Source organism: Protopterus annectens, chromosome 12.part0 (assembly GCF_019279795.1).
Source record: "Protopterus annectens isolate FY-2018-M chromosome 12.part0, PAN1.0, whole genome shotgun sequence".
Taxonomy (NCBI): domain Eukaryota; kingdom Metazoa; phylum Chordata; order Ceratodontiformes; family Protopteridae; genus Protopterus; species Protopterus annectens.
The window spans coordinates 529,819,476-529,844,527 of NC_056746.1; the positions used below are offsets into that span (position 1 = coordinate 529,819,476).

A 25,052-nucleotide genomic window follows, 5' to 3' on the forward strand; every position below is an offset into this window, starting at 1 on the left:
AGTCAGCCCTTTCATAGAATGGTCCTGGTCTCCAGGGGATTTGCTGGCAAAAATGAACAGGATTGCATGAGCCAGCATCCCATTTTATCTAGGATGCAAACATGCATCCCTGTATGGAGAGCATATTTGACTTGCAACCCTATGTAAGCAGTGCTGTTAGAATGATCGGGCAGATATCAACCTTTGGCTGATTCCTATATGGAAAGAAGTATACTGCAGTAGTGATCCCACTTAAACGTCTGCTATTATAGTGAGTTTTCACACAAATGTACTTTATGGTGACTACCTACAACATCTTTCCTTTTAGCCCAAGTGTACATAGCATGACATTATTGAAGCATTTCATTAGAGGATTTTCTCTGTGTTGCCTACCTCTTCAGTGTTGCAACACAGGCAAAATAATTGTTACTTTTGTGCATGCTGATTGATTACAGTGCTGTACCACACTACTGGGCAGCAGAACTCATTAACTGTTAAGTACCACCTAACAATATAAATGATAGAGAAACAAAATATTTTCAAAACTGATTATTGTGTTTACTGTGTTAAGCCTAGAAATATATTTCTGTCGGGACCAGACCTTCGTATAAAAATAGGAGACTTTGGACTTGCCTGCAGAGATGTAGTAGATGATGAGATGTCACAGTTGACAGCAAGTAGAACCATTGGTGAGATACCAGTTAATGTTTATTTTTTTATCTACTATTTTAGTTCATGTTAAATCTGAGGAGAAGTTACTGAGTGAATAACAAAGTGAGCTTCGAGAATACAGAGCACTAGGTGTTCTTCACAAAGCAAAAATGTCAAGGTTTATTATACAAGACTGTTTTCTGTCATTTACTGTATTAATAAGCTAATTTACCACCTGCAAAATTTTGCAGAGGGGTTGAGATATATTTTGCTGTTACATATGAGATTATTCTCTGTTTATCATTGGGAGTTGTGTGAAATATGTTTGGAGGCTTGTTAGTACTGTTCATTCTTTTGCATTTTATCTGCATTACACAGCATTTTTTTTAAGTTTCCCAGCAGCAGGGTTTCATTTGCTTAACTGATATTATTTGATGTAAACAGAAACATGCTTTTGCTATAACTGGTGTTGGGTTACATCTGGTTATGGAGGCAGAAAGCTAGTAACAGGTAAGTTTAATTCAATTAAAACAGTGCTTCTCCACATGAAGACAAGTATTATTTATTTTAATACTGGAATATTACATTAATTCTATGTAGTACTGTGCCTTGTTGGTATTGCATTGATTTACTTTTCATTGTGTGTATGTGTGTGTGTGTCTCACACACACACACACACACACACACACACACACACACACACACACAATCATATTCGTTACATCCATTTTCTTTGTATCTTTTTCAGCTTCTTTAGTTGATCCACCTTTCAAGTATACAGTTTTTTGGTCTTCTGCACATGAATAAACAAAACTAAAATTCTTAAAGTAAGTAAACTTAGAAAACGACATGATTTATGCATAAAAAGGTAATCAACTGGCTTGCACATCTTCCCATTAACCTCATTAAACACCGCATGACTCTTCCTCTTAAGCTTAAGCTTAGTAACAGTCACTGCAGTATTTTTTCAATATTGCAACACCCAGTACTAATCTGTCACTTAGGATCACCCTATTCCTTTGTCTTTGCCTATACTGTGATGTCGGTCATTGATAGGTTAAGCAATCCGTAGCCTACAGTCTAAATGCATTCTTTGCTCTTCCCATTCTGTTACCTTTCCCTCTTTAATTGTTCCCAAAATCTTAGTTATTTTGCCAGTTTACTCCAGTAGCACTGGTAGAGTTTTTAGTATAATGTAGAACAGAAGCCGCTGTTTAAAAAAGGGTAATTAGTAGGCCGTATAAAATATTGCATGAGAACTATGGGTCTCTGTTTAACAATCGAATGGCCATTTGTTGTACATAGACCATCAAAACTTCCCTTTATCGAACAGCCATGTTATCGTAAATAAGTTCATTGAATGATCATAGTTGGCCAGCATAAAGGGAACAGAACATAGTACGTATTTATCGGTAAAGTAGGGATAAGGAAACCTGCCCTTGCCCCACTGTAGTGTGATCTTGGAGTTGGTATATATAATTAGTTCGAGGGACTGCGCCCCACACTCCCGCTAGTTATATATGCCAATCTTAAGATCACACTACAGTGGGGAGAGTGCAGGTTTCCTTTACTATATTCCGTTCCCTTTATATTGGCCTACTGTGATTGTTCAATGAAATTATTTACAGTCATATGGCCATTCGAAGAACAGAACTTCTGTTGCTATGTACGATGAATGGCATTTCAATGAATGTTCTGTCCAGTCATTAAACATAGACCCATTAACTATAGGAATCAATTAGAGCAAGTTAGAAAGGATTGGGAAGAAATATTGGATAAGTAATCGCAAAGAAACAATGGTGAGATATATGTACAGCTCCCAAATGTGTAACAAAGTCTAGAAGGTTTAGGATATTTGCTTGAATATGTTTGCATATGTATTTTTATATCCCAAGCAGCCTCCAAAGAATTTTTTCCTCGGATAGATTGCAAATGTTGGAGGTGTGATGGGGAAGAAAGAGGTCATTGGGAGTGTAATGAGTTCACAGACTTTAAAAAATTCCCTGCAGACTGCTCTGTCAGAAATACTCTTGTTAGCAAATTGGTGTAACTAAGGAAATGATTTTTTGAGCTGTGATATAGAATCACAATTGCCTAGACATAGTAAGGCCTTGCTGAGTTTAATTCTGGTGGCTGTCAAAAAAGCAACTACTAGAAGATATGAATCAAAGTCTAAACCAACTGTACTAGAAGTAGTGACTATAGTAAGCAGAGATAAAAGAACTTGAAGTGGGATCTTCAGAGTAGGGTAAGAGTAAGTTACTTAGAAAAAAATGGGAATTGTGGTAACAATGCATGCAGAATAATGTTTTGGTGGAGGAATGAGGTTTAAGGGAAGGCAGGATTTGAATGAGCTGCATAATATTCGATTGACAGTGAATGTGTAGAAGATATGTAATGTTTAATATTTACAACTGAAAATGTCAGTATGGTTTGTTTTAATTTGTGCGATTGTTTGTCATTAAGTGGTAATTCAGTAAAGATTTTTCTTGTTTAAAAAAAATATTGCAGTGTCCAACAGGATGAAGAGCCTTTTTTAGGGTTGACTTGGGGCAAAGTCTTGTTATGTAACTTACTAATTACATAACTACATTACCACACAGTTTGCAAGTGGAGACTGAAAGAATCAAACTTAATACCAGATGAAACACGTTAGCGCATAAAATCCCAGTTGTTCAGTCATTTGGATCCAAATTACGGGTTTTCTAGCTGCCTGTCATTTCTGACCCGACAAAACTAGTGCTCCAGCACTGAGCCCCCTTTAATAATACTTTTTCCATACTGTCCTAGTGTGTAGAATTTACTCAGATCTTGTTCACTGCATTTGCAACCAGCCGTGGATTTGGTTTCTGATAAAGCCAAGTATTCTTCCTCGACATTTATTGCTATAAACTAATTTAAAACTAATTAAAATAGTATTATAGCTTTTTCTTACTGTTTTTTTATTTCAATTTGTAATCCCTTCGTACCCATGGCAAAAATTCTTTCTTTTCCCTCCTTGGCATCGAGCACCTTTTGCCATCACCACAGTTTTCTTCTCCAAAAAAAAAGTGTGTGTGTGTGTGTATATATATATATATATATATATATATATATATATATATGTGTGTGTGTGTGTGTGTGTGTGTATATATATATATATATATATATATATATATGTGTGTGTGTGTATGTGTGTGTGTATAGTGTGTAATCTGATGTCTTTTCTGTCTGTTCCTCAATGGTTTATCTGGTCTGTCTAGGATCTGACTTCATTAAGCTTTCAGATTTTGATTCCAGTGTTTAGGCTTCTCTCCTTATGCATAATCCCCTGTAGTTAGAAGGTTACCTGCAATTTCATTTGCCACTTGTTTACATCTGATGCAATCACTTTTACTCAGGCTTGGGTGACAGCAAAATGCTTCTCTTTTTTATTTGTTGAAGTTATTTAAGCTAATACTTTTTTCTTATTGTTTAGGTACCTTTTCCCCTTCTTTCTAGTCTGCTATATAAAAAAAGTCCAGTATTTATAACCTTTTCCTCTAGCCACCTGGGCCAGGCAGTGTCTAAAATTACTCTAGCCAAATGTATTACTGATTGTATTTCATTGGATTATTCTCAAACAGGATATGACTTACCATGACCCCTTAGAGCTCACTCCACTCAGTCTGTGGCTACTTCATCTGCCTTTTCTTCAAGGAATTCCATTGATATTTGTGCTGCAGCCATTTGGTCCAAGACTCGCACCTTTGTTACACATTACAAGTTGGACATTTTCTCTAGAAGCAAAGCTTCCTTTGCCTTGTCAGTGCTCTGACATGTCCTTCTATGAGGGCCTCCCAAGGACAACGTGACTGGGGATTCTATCTTATCTGTGAGGAAAAATGAAAAGGGACAATATCAGGTTTAGAAGTTATGTCTGTTTTTCTGTTTTTTTTTTATGAATTAGGAGGCTAGGCAGAAAACTCAATCTGAGGAGTTGGGGACAGAGTAGAGCATTGTAGGTAGAGGGAGGAGCTCAATAATTGAATCCAAAGTCTTTTGTGTGCATCCGAGTTAGATCCATTGGTTGGAGCAGAACCCATCTATGCGGAATAAAAATGGATAACACAGATGCCAAGTTATATGGTAAGTACATAACTTCTAATTTTCTTTTATATTAATGTACATTTGTGTATGTTTTAAATTATAGTTTAATAAAAGTGTTAAAAATAGACTTAAAATAATTTCCCTTGTTTTTACAAGGGTGGATGTCTAGATTAATGTTTTTGGCTTAAGCTGTAAACAAGTTTTTCTGTAAGCAAATAGGCTTGAAAAGAAAGCGAAAATGAAGAAAGACATGAACAAATACTAAGTTTCTTGGTTCTGCAAAGATATTGCCTTGATTTTTCAATTGGCAAATGCTGTCAGTGGGAGGCAAATGCTGTCAGTGGGAGACATGAAGTCTGCAGCTGAAGGCAGTTGGCCAAGGGAATTTTGTACAGTGTTCTGAATGAAATTTGCAAAGATTTCTTCATGCCAGAGTTATTTTTTTCTCATTGCTGATTCTTATACATGGAGTCAAGCTGTCTGCAGGTGCAAGCAGTTAAACCTGAGAGTTCTGAATTTTTTTTTTTTTTTTTTTTTTTTTGAGGGAAATGCAAAATTTTAAGGTACAGTGGCAAGCAGTTCAATAATAGGCTGAAATTGGAAGTGAGTAAGCTCTAGTAGACTCCCCATCAGCATTAATACTTTAATGTATTTAACAGAACAGTGCACAATTTCGTTTTTTTTTCTTAGGGTTAAAGGATAATGTTTTTTGAAAGCATACAAGACTTTTTTCACATATCGGAAGGGGAATAGAGCTAAGAAAAGAACAGTCAGCAATCAGTGAAAGTAGGAACACAGGCTGTAACATGCACTTTACCATGGGTATTCTTAATTTTGGATTAGGTAGTGCCTGTTTTTTATTTGAGGATTTTAATTAAAGCAAAATGTCATGAAAGTATGACAGGTTCAAATATAGATGAGAATTAACAACTGTATAAAAGATAAGCATGTTAAACATTAGTGTGTGCATGTAAGTCAAAAGTTGGAAATACACGTTCATTAAAAAGCTGTTGTATATAATAGTTGGGAACAACAACTAGTCTGTACACACTATCTTAGAATGTAAATGGGCCTTACTGGCATAGACAAGAATGAAAGACTGTTGAATTATATTAAGAAATGCAGAGTGCAAATAACAGTGCAGCAGGAGACATATTAGTAAAGAAATGAAAACGTGGCTTTTACAAAGCAAGGATTTCAAGGTGGATATTCAGTAGACTATCAGGGACAAAGGAAAAGGGGAGTAATAATACTGATTGCTTGAGGGGCTCCAGTAGTGATTAAAGAGGGGGAAAAAGACAATAATAGTAGATTTATTGTAGTAAGGTGCTACTGGCAAGGGAAGAGGATTACATTGGCATGTGTTTGTATTCTGCCAAAATATATTATGAAACATATGAAAATTTGGGGAGAAATGGTCAGTGTTTTGCAAGGAAAATTGCTTATGCGGGGACTGGAACTTGATTTGCAATGAAAGAGGCTGCATCAGGGGAACATAAAAAGTAAAGTAAAAATAAGAGGGTACATTTCTGAAGAAATTGATGAAAAGCTTTGCAATGGAAGAAGTAAATTCAGTAGTTGTAAGGCTGACAGAATTTACATATTCCCCAATGTACTATAACTGCTCTAGGGATATAAGTATGTCTTCTAAATATGCAACAGAGTCTAGAAGGTTTAGGATTTTTGCTTCAAAATGTTTGCATGGGTATTTTTATACCCCAAGTAGACTCCAGAGAAATTTTCCTCAGGTAGACAGCAAATGTTGGAGGTGTGATGGGAAAAAGTGTTGGCAGACTTTAAAGATTCCCTGCAGACTATTCTATCAGAGATACTGGATGAGTAAATTATTGTATATATGGAAATTATTTTTCTGAGCTGTGATACAAAATCGGAATTGCCTGGACATAATAAGGCCTTGCTGATTCTAATTATGGTGTCTGCCAAAAAAGCAATTGCAAGAAAATGGAAATTGAAGTATAAACCCAACTGTACTAGAAGTAGTGAATATAGTAACAGAATTAAAACAACTGGAATTGGGATCTTTAGAAAAGGGTTGGAGCAAATTACATAGAAAAAAATGGGAATTGATGGAACAATACATATAGGGGAGGAGTGAGGTTTAAAAGAAGGCAGGATTTGAATGAGCCATGTAATGTTTGACTGATAATGATTGGGTAGATTATAAATGATGTATAATGTTTGCATTTGAAATTGTCAGTATGGTTTGTGATGTAAAATGCTTGCAGCTAAGATTGTCAATATGTTTTGTTTTCATTTATGTAAATATACAATTGCCTACGTCATTAGTGATAATTTAATAAAGATGTTTCTTTAAAAAAAAAAAATACTATAACTGGTCTAGACTGGATATAAACTATATTTCACAAGAACTCGTGCATTTGATTGAAAGCTTTACCACACATCCAATAACTGTTTCGGATCATGCGTCATTAAAATTTTAGATAAAAATGCAGGATAATGAAATAAAAGTGACACTGGCACTTTCCCTGATGTCTGTTAAAAGAAGAGGAATTCAAAGAATGAGTAATGAGAAGACAGAAATTCCTTCAGAAAGGATAACTATTGTGTTGGATAACATGAAAACGGAGTTGAAAAATAGTATAGAAATAAATGAAAAAGCTATAGTTACGCAATAGGAGTTATTTAAACGGTTAACAGAGGTTAAAGTTTTGCAGAATAAGGGTAATCTCACAGAACAAGAAGAGGACCACCTGCAGATTGCATGAATTTAGAAAAATTGTTGTTAAGCAACTATTTTTTGATATCGACTCCAGAGCACAATAACGTTTTAGTACATCAACTTAGGCAACAAAAAGTAGAAAGGGTTGTCACCAAACTTAGTGAGCATATGACAGAAAAAAATAACCATAGCTCCTATAGAGGTATTAGAAATATTTCAGAAGTTTTATGAAAATGTGTATAAAGCAGAGGAATATGAAAACCCAGAAAGAGTGCAAATAGAAATGTTTATGGAATACTTAATTCAGTTCACTTTATTGTCATATGTACTAGAGACAGCATCATAAATTACAATGACATTTTTATTCTGCAAGTTCTCCAGCAATGTATAAAATGACAGTTAACAAGAAAAGGTAATCTTAGACAGCAAACAATGATATAAAAAACAATATCAGTAAATATATATAACTGTGCAAAAGAGCACATTTTTGCAAACAAAAGCCCTCCAAATGTGAACCAATCTGTAATATTGGAGGGATAGGTAGTATACAAGTTTTATCTAACAGTCTAATAGCTTGGGGTATAAAACTGTCTTTCAGGCTGGTTGTTCTGGCTGCCATGCTTAATGTGTGCCATGTGTAATTATGCCAAGGTTAGAAGGAAGATGAGGCTCAACAACTGAAGGCTAAGATAGGACTGGATGAGATAAAAACAATGTATAATCAGTCTGTAGGAAAGTCTCCAGGAACAGATTGTATTCCTTCTGGACATTTGGAAATTAGGAGGAAAGAACGTAGGGAAGCACCGGCATCATTAAAGAAAGTTGTGGCGACTGTATTGCCTGCCCAAAGACGTTAAAGATCTCTCAGACCTAGACTCATATAGACCCATCTCAGTTTTAAATCACGATTAAAAAATGTTTGTCTATACTAGCTAAGAGAATGGCAAAGGGGATGACAAAATTGATAGATATGAATCAGTGTGGTTTTGTGAAGGGGAGTCAAAATTTGATAACATTACTAGAACTATGATGATCCAGAGTTAAGCAGAAAGTAAGAAAATGCCGCTGTTATTATTGGGTCTTGAAGCAGAAAATGCATTTGATTGATAAGATAACAAAATTTGGTTGATTAAACAGATAATAGAATCGTGTGTCAGATCACACAATATTTGGGGTAGGGGAAAATACCCTTTCCCTGATATGTGATCTGGGCGTTAGTGTTTGTAATTAGCAGGGAGTATAGGGGTGCAGGGGGAACAGCCACCCTGTAAAGTACAATTTTAAATAATTTTGCTTCCTGTTTTGCATGCACCGAGATTTTTGCTGCTTGTATGCATGCTTGCATGTCAGCATTTCCAAAGTCTATGGGCCGGATTCACGAAGGCTTGCACGGAGTCCAAGAGTAGTGTAAGACTCCATGCAGCCTTCGCGATCCAGGAACAGCCCAAAGTCCATGTAAGAGACTAGCTTAAAAGGCTCTTACACGGAGTGGGCGTGGATAAGCTAATCACCTCACTTGCAGCCGAATAACATGTAAATGAGGATGATTAGCGATCCAGGAAGCCCAGAACAGCCCGTGTAAGAGCCGTTTTAGCTGCAGAAATGTACTCAGTTGACAACTGAGTACGTTTCTGCAAAAACTGCAATGGAGCCATGTCAGCTCCAAATAAAGGATGCATATGTGTCAGGCAGCATGCCAATGGCCAAATATGTGGCCATTGGCAAAGTAACCTGATGCAAATATATTAAAAATATATATTTTTTTCGCGATTGCCGATGTTTAAACCAGCGCAGCCCATAAACGGGTTGCGCTGTATAGAACATAAAAACGAAGGTTTTAAACCTACAAATGTAGGTTTTATGCAATACATGGAATGTCAATGCAGGGACCAGCAGACCAAAACCAACATGGCCACCGTGTAGTGGTTGCTAAGGGGGGAAGCTGAGTCTAAGACAAGTAACTAAGCATTAGTAGGCAATCTGATGCAAATGAGTGTAAGGATACTGAATTCCACTGTCACATAGCAAATGAACACAGTCTGAGTAGTGTAAGAGTTACAGAAGGGGGAGGAACAGAGTAGGAGATAGGTGACATCACAGGGGGGAATGGTAGAAAGAAATGCAGTTCATTGAAGGTCAGAGTTGCATGACAGATGTCAGACAGATATCATGGAAAGAGGTGTGCCACTAACTAAGCATGAGAAAGTCAAGAAATGGAAGGTGTACACTGTTGCGTACACCAAAGTTTCTTGCTGGATGTGTATGCGCACGTGTGCGCGCCATGAATCGCGAGTAAGGCAGTATCCGGGCGTGTAAGGCAGACTGAGCATGTGGGAGCGTGTTGGGAGATGTTTAACACTGTTTGTGCAGGTGTGCATGCGTTTTAATCTGAATAAGCAGATTCTGAACCGTGTAAGTATGTGTGCGCGCGTGTAAGCCACTGTGAGCGTGTTTCTGCTGGTTTACACACAGCTCCACCCTGAGGAAACAGAAAGGAAAAAGGAAGCAACAGATTTAGTAGGAAGCTAGCAGGGAATACTGCTGGAGCTAGCAGGTGAAAACAATTAGATGCAGGCAATTACACAGGCAGAATAGTAGCCCAGCACTTAAAACTCTGCAAACAGCAGTGCAGAATGTTTCTCTCAAGAGACACTGCAAGACAGGAGTTAAGTTATCAGAAGTGAAAACTGAAAAAGCTGAACTCAGAGCAGAAATGTTAGGGGCTGCCATAGCTGTCATAATGAGACATAGGCGACTTGCTGAGGGTGGTGACAATGCAGATGGTGCCAGACAACCCACAGTGAGGAGACGGAGAAGAGTGTACAGGCCCAGGGTCACCTACCACGGGTTACATGAGCTGGAGATAGTAGAGCGCTATAGAGTGGACAGAGACCTCCTGCAGCAAATAGTGGAGCTGTGCAGGCCACGCCTCACACACAGAACCAACAGAGGGGAACCCATCCCAGTGGAAACCAAGGTATGTCGGCCTAAGAATACTAGCAGCAGGTACCTTCCAGAGACCAACTGGTGATATGATGGGGATATCACAGGCATCAGCCTCCAGGGTACTGCACCAGTTCCTGGATGCCATGTCAGCACATGTCGGTGATCATGTATATTTCCCCAATGCCAGTGAGGTATTGGCCAGCAATATGCGTCTCTTCCAGCAAATAGCGGAATACCCTGAGGTAGTGGGTGCAATATACTGCACGCGCATACGCATCAAAGCACCAGCCGGTGAGCGGGGTAGGGCATACATCAACCACAAAGGCTTCCCCTCCATCAACTGCCAGGTCATGTGTGATGCCCAGGGCATAATAATGAATGTGTGTGCTGGCTGTCCTGGGAGCTACCATGATTCCCACATCTGGCATTTGACGCAGCTGTACCAGACATTTGCCAATGGGGACATCCCGCATGTACACCTAGTGGGGGATGCAGGTTATGCACTGGAGCCGTGGCTGATGACACCCATCAGAAACGCACACACACCTGAACAGGAACGCCATAATGAGGCACACGCACAAACATGTAATGTAATAGAGCATGTGTTTGGGCTGCTCAAGTCACGGTTCTGGTGTCTGGACACATCTGGTGGAGCCTTGCAGTACACACCAACTACATGTACCCAAATTGTCATGGTATGTGCTATGCTACATAATATGATCTTGCGAAAACAGCTGCAGCAGGACCAGCATAGGGCCGGGCCAAACAGCCCCCCACCATTGCCAAGGCCATCACAGGCAGAGCGTGATTCAGAGGAGGAACAACCTGAGCCTGCCCCAGTAGGCAGAAGGAGGCGTGCCCAGTATGCCCTGGCCTTGGCAAAGAGGCAACGCATAGCACATACACTGGCTCAGTAGGAACCCTGGGAATGATACCCCTCTCTGACTCACTCATATAGTAACAGGGATGCCTAACATGACACAACCTGCTCTCAAACATGTACAGGGAAGTGTAATATGCGCATCCGACAGAAGCAGCCCTGCAGCACCACCTGAGGCATGAATGCTATGTGTTAAGTAATGTAACACCATGTACTATATGCACACCTGAGGACCCTGATTAACATCCTACCCTCACCAAGCATCATGCCACAACATGACAATGAGATGATCAAGTGCAATAATTGACTGAAGTATCGCAGTTAGTCAAAGGGGATCCAATGTGTGCCAGTCTGGGATGACTTGCTGACATGATGCACCACCTGCTAGGACTGGCGTGCACCTATCCGTGCAGGCCATATGGATACTGGCAAAGGCTGTTGTTACCCACAGTGCGCCCTGAATAGGTAAGGCTCAAAACACACACCTATCTCCATAAGTATCAGAAGGGATAAGAATAAGATAAGGGATAAGTCGAAACAGCAAGATGCATGCAGTCTAAACTCACCCAGTATGGAGAATGTTGATATCTGCACTGTAACAGAAAACTAAGTCAAGGCTCACAACAGCACCCTAACACTACCAGGTTACACCTCATACTGTGCTGTACAGCCTCAAAACATGGAACAAGCTACAAAAGGAGGGTGACTAGCAAGAATTGTCAAGGATAACCACACCCCCATGTTGGTACCACAACAAAAAGCAGCATGGACTAGCCATGGTCAAGTAACAGTGGCTAAAACTGCCCCCCAGTTTATAGCCTGCTACAGACTACTGTCCCAACACCAGAAACTGCACCTGGCCTATGCTGGAATACATGAATATATCAAGTCCTCCAAACCACATTATATTGGGTGACTGAAAGTACCCAGACATAGACTGGGAGCATTATACTAGCTCCAACAGTGTAGGACAAAAGTTCATAGAATCCATAAACCAAAAGGCCCAGGAACAACGTACCACTCCCACAAGAGGGTAAGCATACTGGATGTGATAATCAGCAACATGGGTACTGGATGGCAAGATGAGAAGTGTATTGCTCACTGGTAAAACCAGACCATAGAGTAATCACACTGGATATACAAATCCTGACCACAGTCCCTGGCCAGAAAACCACAGTGGAAAACATGTGTTAAGCAATATTTGCACTCCTCCAAACTGATGTGGAATCCATTAAAGGTCCTGTGCAGGTACAAAATATGGGCCACACCTCATAACCTGTAATACAGCCATTCCATGAACACTGCCAGGAATGCTTGGATTATGCAATCCTAAATTAAAACAAGACACAATGCCATACACGCAGGAATCTGACATGGTGGACACCAGCCATAACCAAACCATGCAAGACAATGAGGAAGCTACTACATGCTAGAGCAAACATAAACAATGAAGTAATCACTGATCAGTAGTATGGCAATAAAATCTGTCCACACATACAATCCACTAAGGCCAGCCACAACAAGTTGAATCTGTGAATCCTGAGGCAATGTTACACCTGCCCCAAGTACACAGACAACCCCCAACTCCACCCAAGAAATACAAATATATGTGAGAGATGCAACCATCTATCCAAACTGGAGGCTGAGCTCCCTCAACTCAGTACTCCCAAAACTAGTCAGGAGGAGAAGGTAACCACACACCACACAAACACAGTCCCACATAGACCTATCACAACTGCAAACCAAACACATAAACACAGAAAAACATTCCCGGAGGCACAAGTTACAAACACAGCACACCAACAGAGGCCTCTAAAGCAGACACCCAATCAAACAACCTCCAAACATAGCACATGCAACACATAGTACACAAAGCTGGTGTGCCAAACAGTCACAGGCCAGAAGGAGAAACAACATGCCTGATACAGTTGTAATAGGTGACTCCATAGTCAGACACACTGCTGTCCCGCACACCAGACTGAACAAGGGAAAGGGTACAGTAAGCTGCCTGTAGGCTGCCACAATACACCACATAACAGAAGTATGCAGGTCACTCCAAAGCAAGTAGAAATATGATGCAGTCATAGTCCATGCTGGTGTGAATGACCTGAGATGTACCTCCCTAGACTACATGAAAAGAGACCTAGATGAGCTCTCTTATGTAGTCCAGGCCGGTATGACACTCACAGTTTGCAGCATCCTACCCTTACCAAGAATAATGCCACAGTACAAACACGGAATGATCACTCATAGCAAGTGGCACACTTACTGGTGTCATTCCAAGGGGATCCAATGTCTGTCTGCTTGGGATGTCATGCTTGACAAGCCACGCAGCTGTTCTTGGGATGGCTTGCACCTGTTACCCATGGGCGTCTGGATATTGGATAAGGCCTTTGCCACCTCCATAGAGCCTTTTGTAGGCAAGGCTGAAAAGACTGACCCACCACCCTAGAAAACATAAGTGGAAAGAAACATAAGGGTAATGCTGACCAATGCCAGATGTGTAAACCCTAATATGCATGCTCCCAAGGCCATCCCCAGTATGGAGAACATCGATGTCTGTGCAGTGACAGAAACCTGCTGCAAGCCTTCTGACTGCACACCAGCACTACCAGGTTATACCACGTATCATGTGTCATGGCCCCAAAACCTGGAACAAAACATAAAAGGAGGGTGAGTATCCATATTCAGCACAGACACCCATACGTCCAGGTAACTGACAATGCACAAGGCATTGGAGTCCACCCATGTGCATCTAACTGTAGGCAAGACTGCTGTGCAGTCTGTAGCATGCTACAGACCACACTCTCACACACAGGAACCCCACCCAGCTGTCCTGAAGACACTGGACAGTATGAATGTCCCACCAAATACCAAACAAGGTACCACAAATTACCACATAGGTGGTAAACCATTATGTATGGAAGGAGTAACCAGGGACCTAGGGACACAAGTGGACAGTAACCTGTTATGTGACACCCACATTGCCAATGTGGCTAGGAAGACTGTCTACATTTGACACCGTATCAGGAAAGGATTCACATCTACGCCAACAGAGGTCATTGTGCCCCTATACTGTTCTCTAATCACACCCATAATCTAGTACAATGCCTCATATGGGATGTACCTTACCTGACACCTGCAGCAGTTAGAAAGACCACAAAGGTACCTCACCAAGAGGATAAAGGGTCTCAAATATATGTCATATGCTGCCTGGCTGTAGACACCCCAGCTGAATGCAGTCACATACTGCCTACACAGAGGCATTGCATGCCTGTTGTAGAAGGCCATGCCCAACACAGGAGTAATGGACATGCTCCACCCCAGAAAACTCAAATCCATCGGAGCTGTGAGAGTGAGAGATGTCAACCTCAACAAATAATGAAATAGGATGTGCTGGTGGGACAGATACATAATCCAGAGGCTCCCCACACCCTGGACCAGAATCCCACTCCATGTTAGGCAGAGCCCCTCACTGACACTCTTCAACAGGAATCTTGCCAAGTGGATGGATGATTGTAGAGTTGCACTGGGGGTCTTCACTGTGTCATGTCCAGACAGAGGCACAGCAAAGCAAATCATAAATGGCCATAATATTCACATAGCAAGGGGTGGCAAAAGCCACACACACTCTGGCTAGGCTAACAAATGCCCTAGGGTGGATAGCCTAGTATGAACCTATGAAGATACAAATTGTACAGGACACTAAGGATAATCCCAAGGCTTTCACAACTGATGGTAGGAACCATGTTGGGAATTAGATATGCTCTGAATCACACAAATATCACAAACACACACACATATTGCCAACATACATCCTGACAGGTGCAGTGCAAGCCCCCCTCGAATGCAGAATATCTATCCCAGCAGACTGCTGGCCCCCTGACATTGCAGATGCTGAGGTAACAGCCAACATCTACAAAACACACAGCAGCAATGGTATGAGATGGTGTCCTGGGCTTAGTGCAACATGGACTCCAAGATGAATGGAATGCCAAACCACACTACTGCTCAATGTCAGCCTTACCACAGAATATGTACCCAAAGAGCAGTGTACAACAACAGTGGTCCTTCTCAACAAAGGTGTTGCCTGAATGGATACTGAAAACTACTACCCCAGAATCCTGAGAAGCTCGGTCTGCACAGCTATGGAAAGGATCAGCATGTACCACAGACATAAAGATATTGGGGACCTACTGACACCGGACCCTACCCAGTGTGGCTTTCTTAAGTGCAGATCCTGCCCCTAAACATGTTTGACTCAATTGAAACAGTCATTAAGGTAATTGATGAGGGCAATGTGGTCCACACAGCGTAGCTGGACCTTGCAAAGGCTTCTATACAATACCCTACGTGTTCATTATAGATAAGCTCACCAGCTTAAATATAAACCCCTATGTCAGTAGAGGGGTTGCAAACCAGACCAAGGACAGAACAGACATGGTCAGACATGCTGCACCCATGTCAGACTACAAACCAGATATAACTGGCATCCCACAAGGCTTGGTCCTGGGATCTCCCTCGTCTGGTATATATGTCCCATAGGTACAGGCAAACATGGAAGGACTGTGTCCGAACATGTTTGCAGAGGACTACAAACTGCTCACCACATATGATCCACCAGCTGACACAAGCATCCCACAAAAGGGCCACATAGAAACAGACAACTGGTGCCATAGCCATGTCAGGAAGCTAATTGCAGAAACGTGTATAGTCAACCCCCGTGGATATACAGTAAGTGCCCACCAATTACCACATAGGTGTTAACCCATTATGTAGTTAACATGTAATGAGAGACCTGGGGACACAGGGTGATAGATATCCTGCATTGGACAAACATGTGCTGTAGTGTTTACAGAAACATACCATATACCCACCTAATCATGAAGGTTGTCAGATCTAGATAAGGGGAGGTCATTGTGGCTCTGCAGTCATCCTTCATCAGCGGTACAGTTGACTACAATAGCCCCTGTGGGATGTACCTCAGCAGACATCTCCATCAACAGTACCTTACCAGGAGTATCAAAGAGCTTGCACAGATGCCATGTGTTGCCTGTGTTGCTGGTATCAATAAACATGCTGCACCTTGTACAATCTGAATGGCAGTGAGTTATGCACATGAGACACCTGAACCCCAGCACTGACTTACATAGGACAAGCTGTACTGCATGATCCATAACACAGAAGCCACCCCCACCCATGAGTGAACCCCCAGTACAGGCTACCCATAGAGTCACTTATCAATCTTCCTCAATAGGAATCTTGATGAGTGGATGGGAGATGGTAGCTTTATCCTGGGTATCACTGTCATGTCACAGGTAGACAGAGGCACAGTATACTAACCATGACATATGTCATGGCAAACTCCAATTACAATGTGTGTTGAAGGATAAACACACTCTCCAACTAGCATTAGACATGGACTAGGGCACATCGTTAGTGTTTGCAAATGTACACTTATGTTGTGGAATACACTACCAATGTTGGACAAGCCTGGTTTAAGTAGTTCATATCTGAACAGAATGCAACATGGTCAGATGTACACAACTGGCCCCTAACCAGGCTGTTGTGCTCACTATCGAAATGTAAAGCAGTGATAGCACTAAAGCCCAGGATACTGTCCACCACAGTCAAAGTACTACCAGTACACTATACAATACTACAGTGTTAGGTCAGTGTGAAAGGATGTTGACAACTGTATGCAAAGTATCCCATGCAAACACTGCAGGCACAGTATAATCCTGTTGTGTTCACACACAAAGCAGTTGTACAGTAACTACACAACATGACACACAACACACAACCATAAATGGGTGATATTTGTTGAAGTTCGCACTCATCCACAAATGTGGTGGGCTGCAGAGTCCAACATATGGAATGCTCACACTACGGTAGCCGTAGGTGTTGTCAATTCGCATGTGTGTATGGATGCACACAGTTCCACCTCATGGCTGCCATATACTGGTGTTTGTGGACAGCCACAGACTGTACCTGCCAGGTCATACAGATCAGTGTCTCTGGACATGGACACGGTACCTGTGCCTTGCAGGGGTGCTATGGACCGTATCCAGTACCAACCCAGACTGGGTACTGTCATCAGAAGCAGGTGTTCGTTGACTGGACACAGATCACTGTCGGGCCTGGCCAGAGCCACATGCACATGGTCTCCTGGGGCAGTCTGATGACAGCACAGACCCAGCATTGCTGGGGCTGCTGCTGGCACTATGGGGGCGGGCACGGCCCTGTTGTCGTCCGCGATGACTGCCAGCTGCTGCTGTTGCTGGCATACGGCCACGTCGACGCCTCAACCGCCCACCATCGCCCTGGCTCATGGACATGTAGTTGTGGAACCGGTCTAATATGTCCCCACAACGTCTGTCTATGACATTGGTGAAATCACGGATGGCAGCCGCAATGTCACGCATACTGTCAGTCATGGCTGTGCGACATGCTGTCAGCTCCCTCAGACCCTGTCTGGTGTACCGTTCCATACGTGACTGTGCCTGCATGACAGCCCGAAACACAGCTGTGGTTGTAAGACCTCTGTGGGCACGTTTGACAGGGGCAGTACGCCCACGGATGCTCCCACGAGAACCCCTGGACATCTGTCTGTGTGGTACCATCTCTGGGCCATGCCCATGGCTGCTGTGTGGGGAGGCATGTGCCACAGATACCACATTACCCTGGTCAATGCCCACTGTATGCTGTCCATCACCTATGGACATTGGTGACAAAGGGTGTATTGGCAGGATAACTGCGCATTGATGGGGTCGACAGCTGTGTACTGTCAATCGGCTGACCAATGGCGGACCCTGGCATACTTTCCTGTGCCATTACACAGATGTCATCATTATCAGTACCCACTGCACCTGATTCAGGATGTCCTTCAAGGATGCATCTGCAGTCCTTACAAATGGGTTGTCCTGGCCTCAGGCAGCCCTTCGGTCGGCCGGATTCCAAAGTCTGGGTCTGGCCTCGGCTGATGTCGCACTTCACCCGACGTCATAGCTGCAGTTCTTCGGGTATAAAGGCATCAGCCGACGCCATTTTCCTCGGTCTTTCTTGCCGTGTGGCGCCCGAAGCAGAAGCTGTTCGCAAGTGCCGGTCGGTCAGAACCAGAGATTGCTACTACCGAAGACTTCTAAAAAGCTAAGTACCCCGTTGGGGACTCTTTCTTGCCTCAGCCGATGTCAGAAAAAGTGAATAACTGTTTAACTTGTGGGAAACAAATACCTCATAAAGATTTCCACTCTTACTGCCTACCTTGTTTAGGCCCAGACCACGACGTAGCAGCTTGTCTAGCCTGTGCTTCCTTCAATCGACGAACACTTAGACGTCGGTCGGAGTGTGCTGAGGAGTTTTTCGGCTCTGCTTTTGCTTATATCATGCCGTCGGAGACTCCGACTTCACATTTAGCTAAAAAGCGTAAGGAAAAGGACGGACACTCGCGGTCCGTGGTTTCGGCCGAAACCGCGGCTAAGCCAACCGCGAGTGTCTCGGTTTCAGCTGAAGCCGAGTCCGCGGTTCTTCCTTCGGCCGAAAGCATGCCTCCTTCTACCGAGGCCCCTTCCAGCATGGCTGAATCTGCTACTGAAAATCCACCTGCTCTTACAGTTTCTCAGGATTTATCAGATACTATCCCTTTAGATGCATCTACTCCTGCACGTGGAGCTGCTAGGCCCCCTGCATCCATGTCAATTAAGGCTTTTGCCAGGGCTAAAGCAGCTAAATCTTCCAAGGCCGTGCCTGCTAAAGCCCCCTCTCACAGGCCTAGCTCTAGTACTCAAATGCTTAGTCTAGCAGAGGATCTCATTTCTTTGATCAGGGGAACCCAGTCTCACCCTGACAGGGCCTCTCACCCACCTCCAGAGAAGAGGCTTAGAGCAGAGCCCCCTGAGCCAGTTTCTTCAGATTATTCCTCTGATGATTCAGAAAATACAAATCCTCCTGAGGGCCCTTATTCTCCATATGAGGACTCTGATGCAGAGGATTCCATACCTTCTGCCTCTCCTCCTGAGGAATTTTCTTTTGGGGAAACCTTGCATGCTATGAGGGAACAATTTCAATGGCAGGGCCAGGATTTTTCAGACTCTAGGAAAAGGCTTAGGACCTTTTTGCATTTACCACAGCATAGGCCTTTAGCTATTCCTCCAGTACTTACAGTTGTGGATGATGCATTTAATGATGCTTGTATTGCCCCTGACTCACTGTCTCCGGCCCCTGCTATGCCCGACAGATACTACAGGGTTCCGGACACACATTATCATTTGTATAAGGCTCCTATTGCAGATCCTGAAACTATTTCACAGGGCCCCAAAGCTGTAGCAGCTGCCTCTGCCAAAAACCCTCCCTCTGAAAGAGAATCTAGGGCATTGGAGATGGGGTAAAAAAGTTTATACTTCTGCTACTCTTTCGGCTAGGGCCTTAAACTGTCAATTCCACATGAATCAGTATCAGGAATTTCTGTTAGATCAGCTCACTAAAAAACTGTCCTCACCTGAACCTTTAGACCGTAAGTCCCTTCAGGATTTGGTGCATAACACTCAGCAGGTCAGTAATCATTCCTTAAAATGCGGCTATGATGCACTGGAGGCTTCCTTTAGATCAGCTATGACTGGTACAGTGATCAGAAGGCATGCATGGTTAAAAGAACAATCCTTACCTGACCATGTAAAGTCAAAGCTTCTAGATGCTCCCATGGAAAAGCACAGTTTGTTTGGTTCCCCTGCACAGCAAGTGTTGAAGAAGGTGGAAGAAAAAGCTTAATCTGTCCAGACAGTCAAGGATTTCTTACAGGTCCAGCCTCCGAGGTTTAGTAGGAACTGGCCTTCCAAGAATTGGTCCTTTCCAGACACCACCAGAGCACAGAGAAGCAGAAATAGATGCCCTAGAGGCAGAGGTCAATCCAGAGGTGCCTACAGGGGCGCCAGTGGCAGCCTAACAGCCAGAGAACTACTGCCACAGATCCAGCCACTACCACTTCTACAGGACAATCACAGTGACTTGGCTCTGAAACCGCCTACCAGGGAACAACTGGCAGCACCCTTAGGCGGAAAATTAGCCTTATTTTCAGTAAATTGGCATTACATTACAGGAGACAAATGGATTTTACAGACAATAGACAAAGGTTACAGGTTTCACTTCCATACTCTTCCAAGGAAGAGAGGAATGCCAAACCTACCTCCAAACCAAAGGACAAACGCTCTACAGCAAATAGACCACTTACTAAGGATGAGAGCTATAGAAAAGGTACCGGCTATGGAACAAGGACAAGGATTTTATTCAAGGCTTTTCCTAGTACCAAGAAAGGAAAAACAATGGAGACCTATCCTCGACCTGTCCGCTCTAAACACATATCTCGTTGTTCCAAAATTCAAAATGCTGACCCTACAGCAACTTCTTCCCATGCTGGGCAAGGAGTCTTGGCTGGTGACTCTGGATCTCAAGGAGGCATACCTGCACGTCCCTATACGACCAAATTGCAGAAGATACCTCAGATTTCTTGCAGGATCAGAGCATTATCAATTCTCAGCATTGCCTTTTGGCTTATCTACTGCGCCCAGAGTATTCACGAAATGCCTGGCATCAGTAATTGCTCATTGCAGACTTCAGGGAATTCAAATTTATCCATACCTGGACGACTGCCTGTTACAAGCGGACAGCAAACACAAATTAACAAAAGATTTGAAAAAGGTTATTCTCCTGCTGCAAGCCCTGGGATACACAGTCAACACAAAAAAGTCAAGGCTGATACCATCCCAAAGGATAACCTTCCTGGGTGCAGAACTGGACACATCAAACCAGATGGCATTCCTCACAGCAGAAAAACAGAAGCAGCTACCACTCTATTTCATGGCATTAACAACGCAGAACCAGCTTACAGCAAGGAAAATCCTGCAAGCCCTGGGTGTAATGGCATCCTGCATAATATTAATTCCACATGCCAGACTACATTTGAGGAAGTTGCAGTGGTGGAACAAACAAGAGCCAGCAACCGGTTCCCAAAAGCTTTAATGAAGTAAAAATAGTGTCAAAGACACAAACACTCTCCAAACAGAAAAAAACCTCAAACTAGTTTCGGTGTAATACCTTCTTCAGTGAGGATAAAAGCCATAATAATTCCATAAGACATGCTCCTTATATATGCATAAATAATTAGCCAATAACCAAATGGCTAACAATTAATTACAAAATCAGAATTAAAGACATGCATCACCCTGAAACCTAACTAATAAGTAGAAGTTCATAAATGCACAAACTGTGCATAAATAATACAGTTTAAACAAAAATATAATGTCAATAACAATAATATATGGCCAAGATGTGGTATATAATAACTTATAAGTGTATATATATTAATATATTACAAATGATCATTCAAACCTGGAGAAAAAAGGGCTCCCAGGTGAATGATCCAATATTTCTCTTTCATACTTAAAACACTCTGCCAACCAGTCTGATTGGACCTGTTACCCTGTACTTTGTCAATGACACAAAATATGAATTTAGCAGATGGATGCTTAACAGTATGTTGATATAATGCATTACTGATTTTGTGAGTCCGAATGTCACTACGATGTTCTCCTGTTCTAGTTCTGAGGGACCGTGAGGTTTTACCAACATAAAAAGCCTGACACTGACATATAGCTAGATAAATCACCCAACATGTTGAACAATTGGCAAATATACGTATATCAAATATCTTACTAGTATTGGCACTGGAAAATTCCTTAGTTTTGTTAATACTTATACAGGAAGTGCAATGACCACACGGGAAAGTCCCCAACAACTCATCACCAGTAAGGGTAAGTTGTCTGTATGTTGCACCTCCACTGTCCTGATGTTTATAATGAGAAAATAACGTGCCCAAAGTTGCAGTGGTACCTGAGGAATTTATGGTCTCAGCACAAACACAGCCTAGAAACCAAAATTCCAATAATTCCATGCCTGAAGCAAGAATTCCAGTGGTGGGCCCAGGCCTGTCAATTGAACAAAGGACTGCCCTTCCACAGGCCTCACCCAAGCCAGACTATCACCACGGACGCCTCAGACCTTGGTTGGGGGGCACACATGGCGGACAAGTGCATACAAGGCTTATGGACTCAAGACCAGATGAACCTACACATAAATCAAAAAGAGATGCTGGCAGTCAAACAGGCAATTCAGACATTCAGACCATTTCTACAACAGAGTCATTTGCTGATAAGGACGGACAACACCACAGTTATGTGGTATATCAACAAACTGGGAGGCACACATTCATATCCTCTATGCCGGATGGCAATGGACCTCTGGAATGTGGCCCTGAGCCACAACATTCAACTCCAAGCCATATTCGTGCCAGGAAAAGAAAATATACTAGCAGACATCTTAAGCAGAACCACCACGGATGCCCACGAATGGATGCTGCATCCAGACATCTTCAAAACCATCACAAGGAAATGGGGACTGCCAGAAATAGACCTGTTCGCATCCCCACACAACCACCAATTGAAAAAATTCTGCACAAGGACATACCACACACTTGCTTGGAAGGTGGACTCCCTATCCTTCAGTTGGGAAAACCTGACAGCATATGCATTCCCACCTCTTCCTTTGATGCACAAAGTGCTACTGAAAATCAAAGAAGATCACCCGAGGATCATCTTGATAGCTCCAGACTGGCCGAGGCAACATTGGTACCCGCTACTGAGGAGTATGTCCCGGGAACACGATGGCCTCTACCACTACTACCTCTACTGCTAACACAGAACAACTTCAAAATCCTGCATCCAAACTTGAAAACACTGCAGCTAGCTGCTTGGAACATTGCATAACGAAAAATAACCCAGATTTATCTCAAAGGGTTAAAGACATTATCTTGGAGGCTCGCAGACCCTCAACAAGGAAAACTTATTCAGCAAAATGGAAAAGATATCTCATTTGGAGTGCAACAAAAGGAGTAGATGCATCATTGGCAAACATAGCTAACATCCTGGAATACTTAGCAGAGCTTTTCCACAATGGTCTGTCTTACTCCTCCATTAAGATTCATGCATCAGCAATTTCAGCAGAATACAACATGGATCCTCCAGTCTTTTCTCAACCTCTACTCAGGCAGTTTCTCAGAGGAATCAAAAATGTAAAGCCACCAAGGAAACCACCATTGCCTACATGGGACTTGAACTTTGTGTTAGAAAAGTTGACACTCCCCTTTTGAACCAGCAGCAACAGCAGAATTACAGTACTTATCTTGGAAGACTGCATTCCTGCTTGCAATCACTTCAGCTAGAAGGGTTTCTGAATTACAGGCATTAATGGCAGTACAGCCCTTCCTTATCTTCCATCAGGATAGAGTGTCCATGAGAACTAATCCTACCTTTATGCCAAAGGTGGTCTCCAGGGTATCATTAAACCAAGCAATACACCTACCAACATTCTTCCCCAACCCACAGAACCGGGGGAAAAGATTGCTGCATACCTTGGATGTACACAGACAATTGCGCTACTACCTGGACAGAACCAAGAACAATAGAAAAACTGACCAGCTTCTGGTAGCATATGCAACAGGAATGGAAGGAAAAGCAATTTCAAAACAAACAATTTCAAAATGGATAGGAAATTGCATTAGATTTTGTTACTCTTTTCATGGAAAGGCAACTCCAGAAAACATCAGACCTCATTCCACAAGGGCTACAGCCAGTACCACAGCTTTCTTACGAGGAGTGGCTACCAAAGACATTTTAGAGGCTGCTACTTGGAGCTCCGTGCATACATTTGCCAAGCATTATAATCTACCTTTATACTCCAGATCCCGAACAGGTTTTGCCACTGCTGTTTTGCAAGGGATCTTAACTACACCATAAACTCTTAGTGCCTCCTCCCCCAGTTTGTCTATGGTATTCTACCCATTTGTAAGGACTGCAGATGCATCCTTGAAGGACATAGTACAGTTTTGTACCTACCATAAATGTAGATGTCCGAGAGGTATGCATCTGCAGTCAGGATTACCCACCCTCCTTCCCCTCTGTGGTACTCCTAGGGTATTTGCCCATCTTGTAGCTAGCTGGGGGAATCTATTATGGTGTATGTGTTTGTATATATGTATATACATGTTCATTTCTATTTGCTCTCTATTGTTTGGAAACATTTGCATTTATCCAAATTTAGCCTTCCTAGAGGGCACCTGGCATCTGGGGTAAGAAACACTGAGGAAAATGCGCCGGCTGATGCCTTTATACCCAAGAACTGCAGCTATGACGCCGGGTGAAGTGCGACATCAGCCGAGGCCAGACCCAGACTTTGGAATCCTGCCGATCAAGGGCTGCCTGAGGCCAGGACAACCCATTTGTAAGGACTGCAGATGCATACCTCTCGGACATCTACATTTATGGTAGGTACAAAACTGTACTTTCCCTGCTACATGACACCAGAGCAGCAACAGAACCTGTGGGAGGGAAACAGGAAACACAGTTTACAATGCCTACACATTACCAGTGATGCACAGGTGCACACATGCACAGGTGCACACATGCACACAGTTTCACACAATTGTACAGTACTCAGTATGCGTGATATCAACACACAGACACACCTACATGCATACAAAGAGCACTACTAAGTGAGCCAAATAGTACTATTACTATCAACACTATTACAGGAATTGTTAATACACACTCACCAGCATGGATAGGCTGCATTGCTGTTATACCAGAGGGTCCTGCAGACGTGAAGAAACTAATGTAAGTGGGCACAACTGTGCCATTGTTACTGAGTATGATACAGGTCAGTAGTACAACAGTCGCCTTTCACAGGTCAGCTGCTAATATTGAGGATATCACACTTGCA

General features: G+C 42.6%; 1 protein-coding gene across 7 annotated transcripts in view; it reads left to right on the forward strand.

Annotated features, from left to right (window-relative positions):
• LOC122816697 (eukaryotic translation initiation factor 2-alpha kinase 1-like) overlaps positions 1-25,052 on the forward strand; it is a 1,078,686-nt gene that overhangs the window by 727,138 nt on the left and 326,496 nt on the right. For all 7 annotated transcript variants that reach the window (XM_044089674.1, XM_044089672.1, XM_044089671.1 and 4 more), the window contains one exon: positions 551-668. In XM_044089674.1, coding sequence (XP_043945609.1) covers positions 551-668 — 118 coding nt within the window. The remainder of the gene's footprint in view (positions 1-550; positions 669-25,052) is intronic.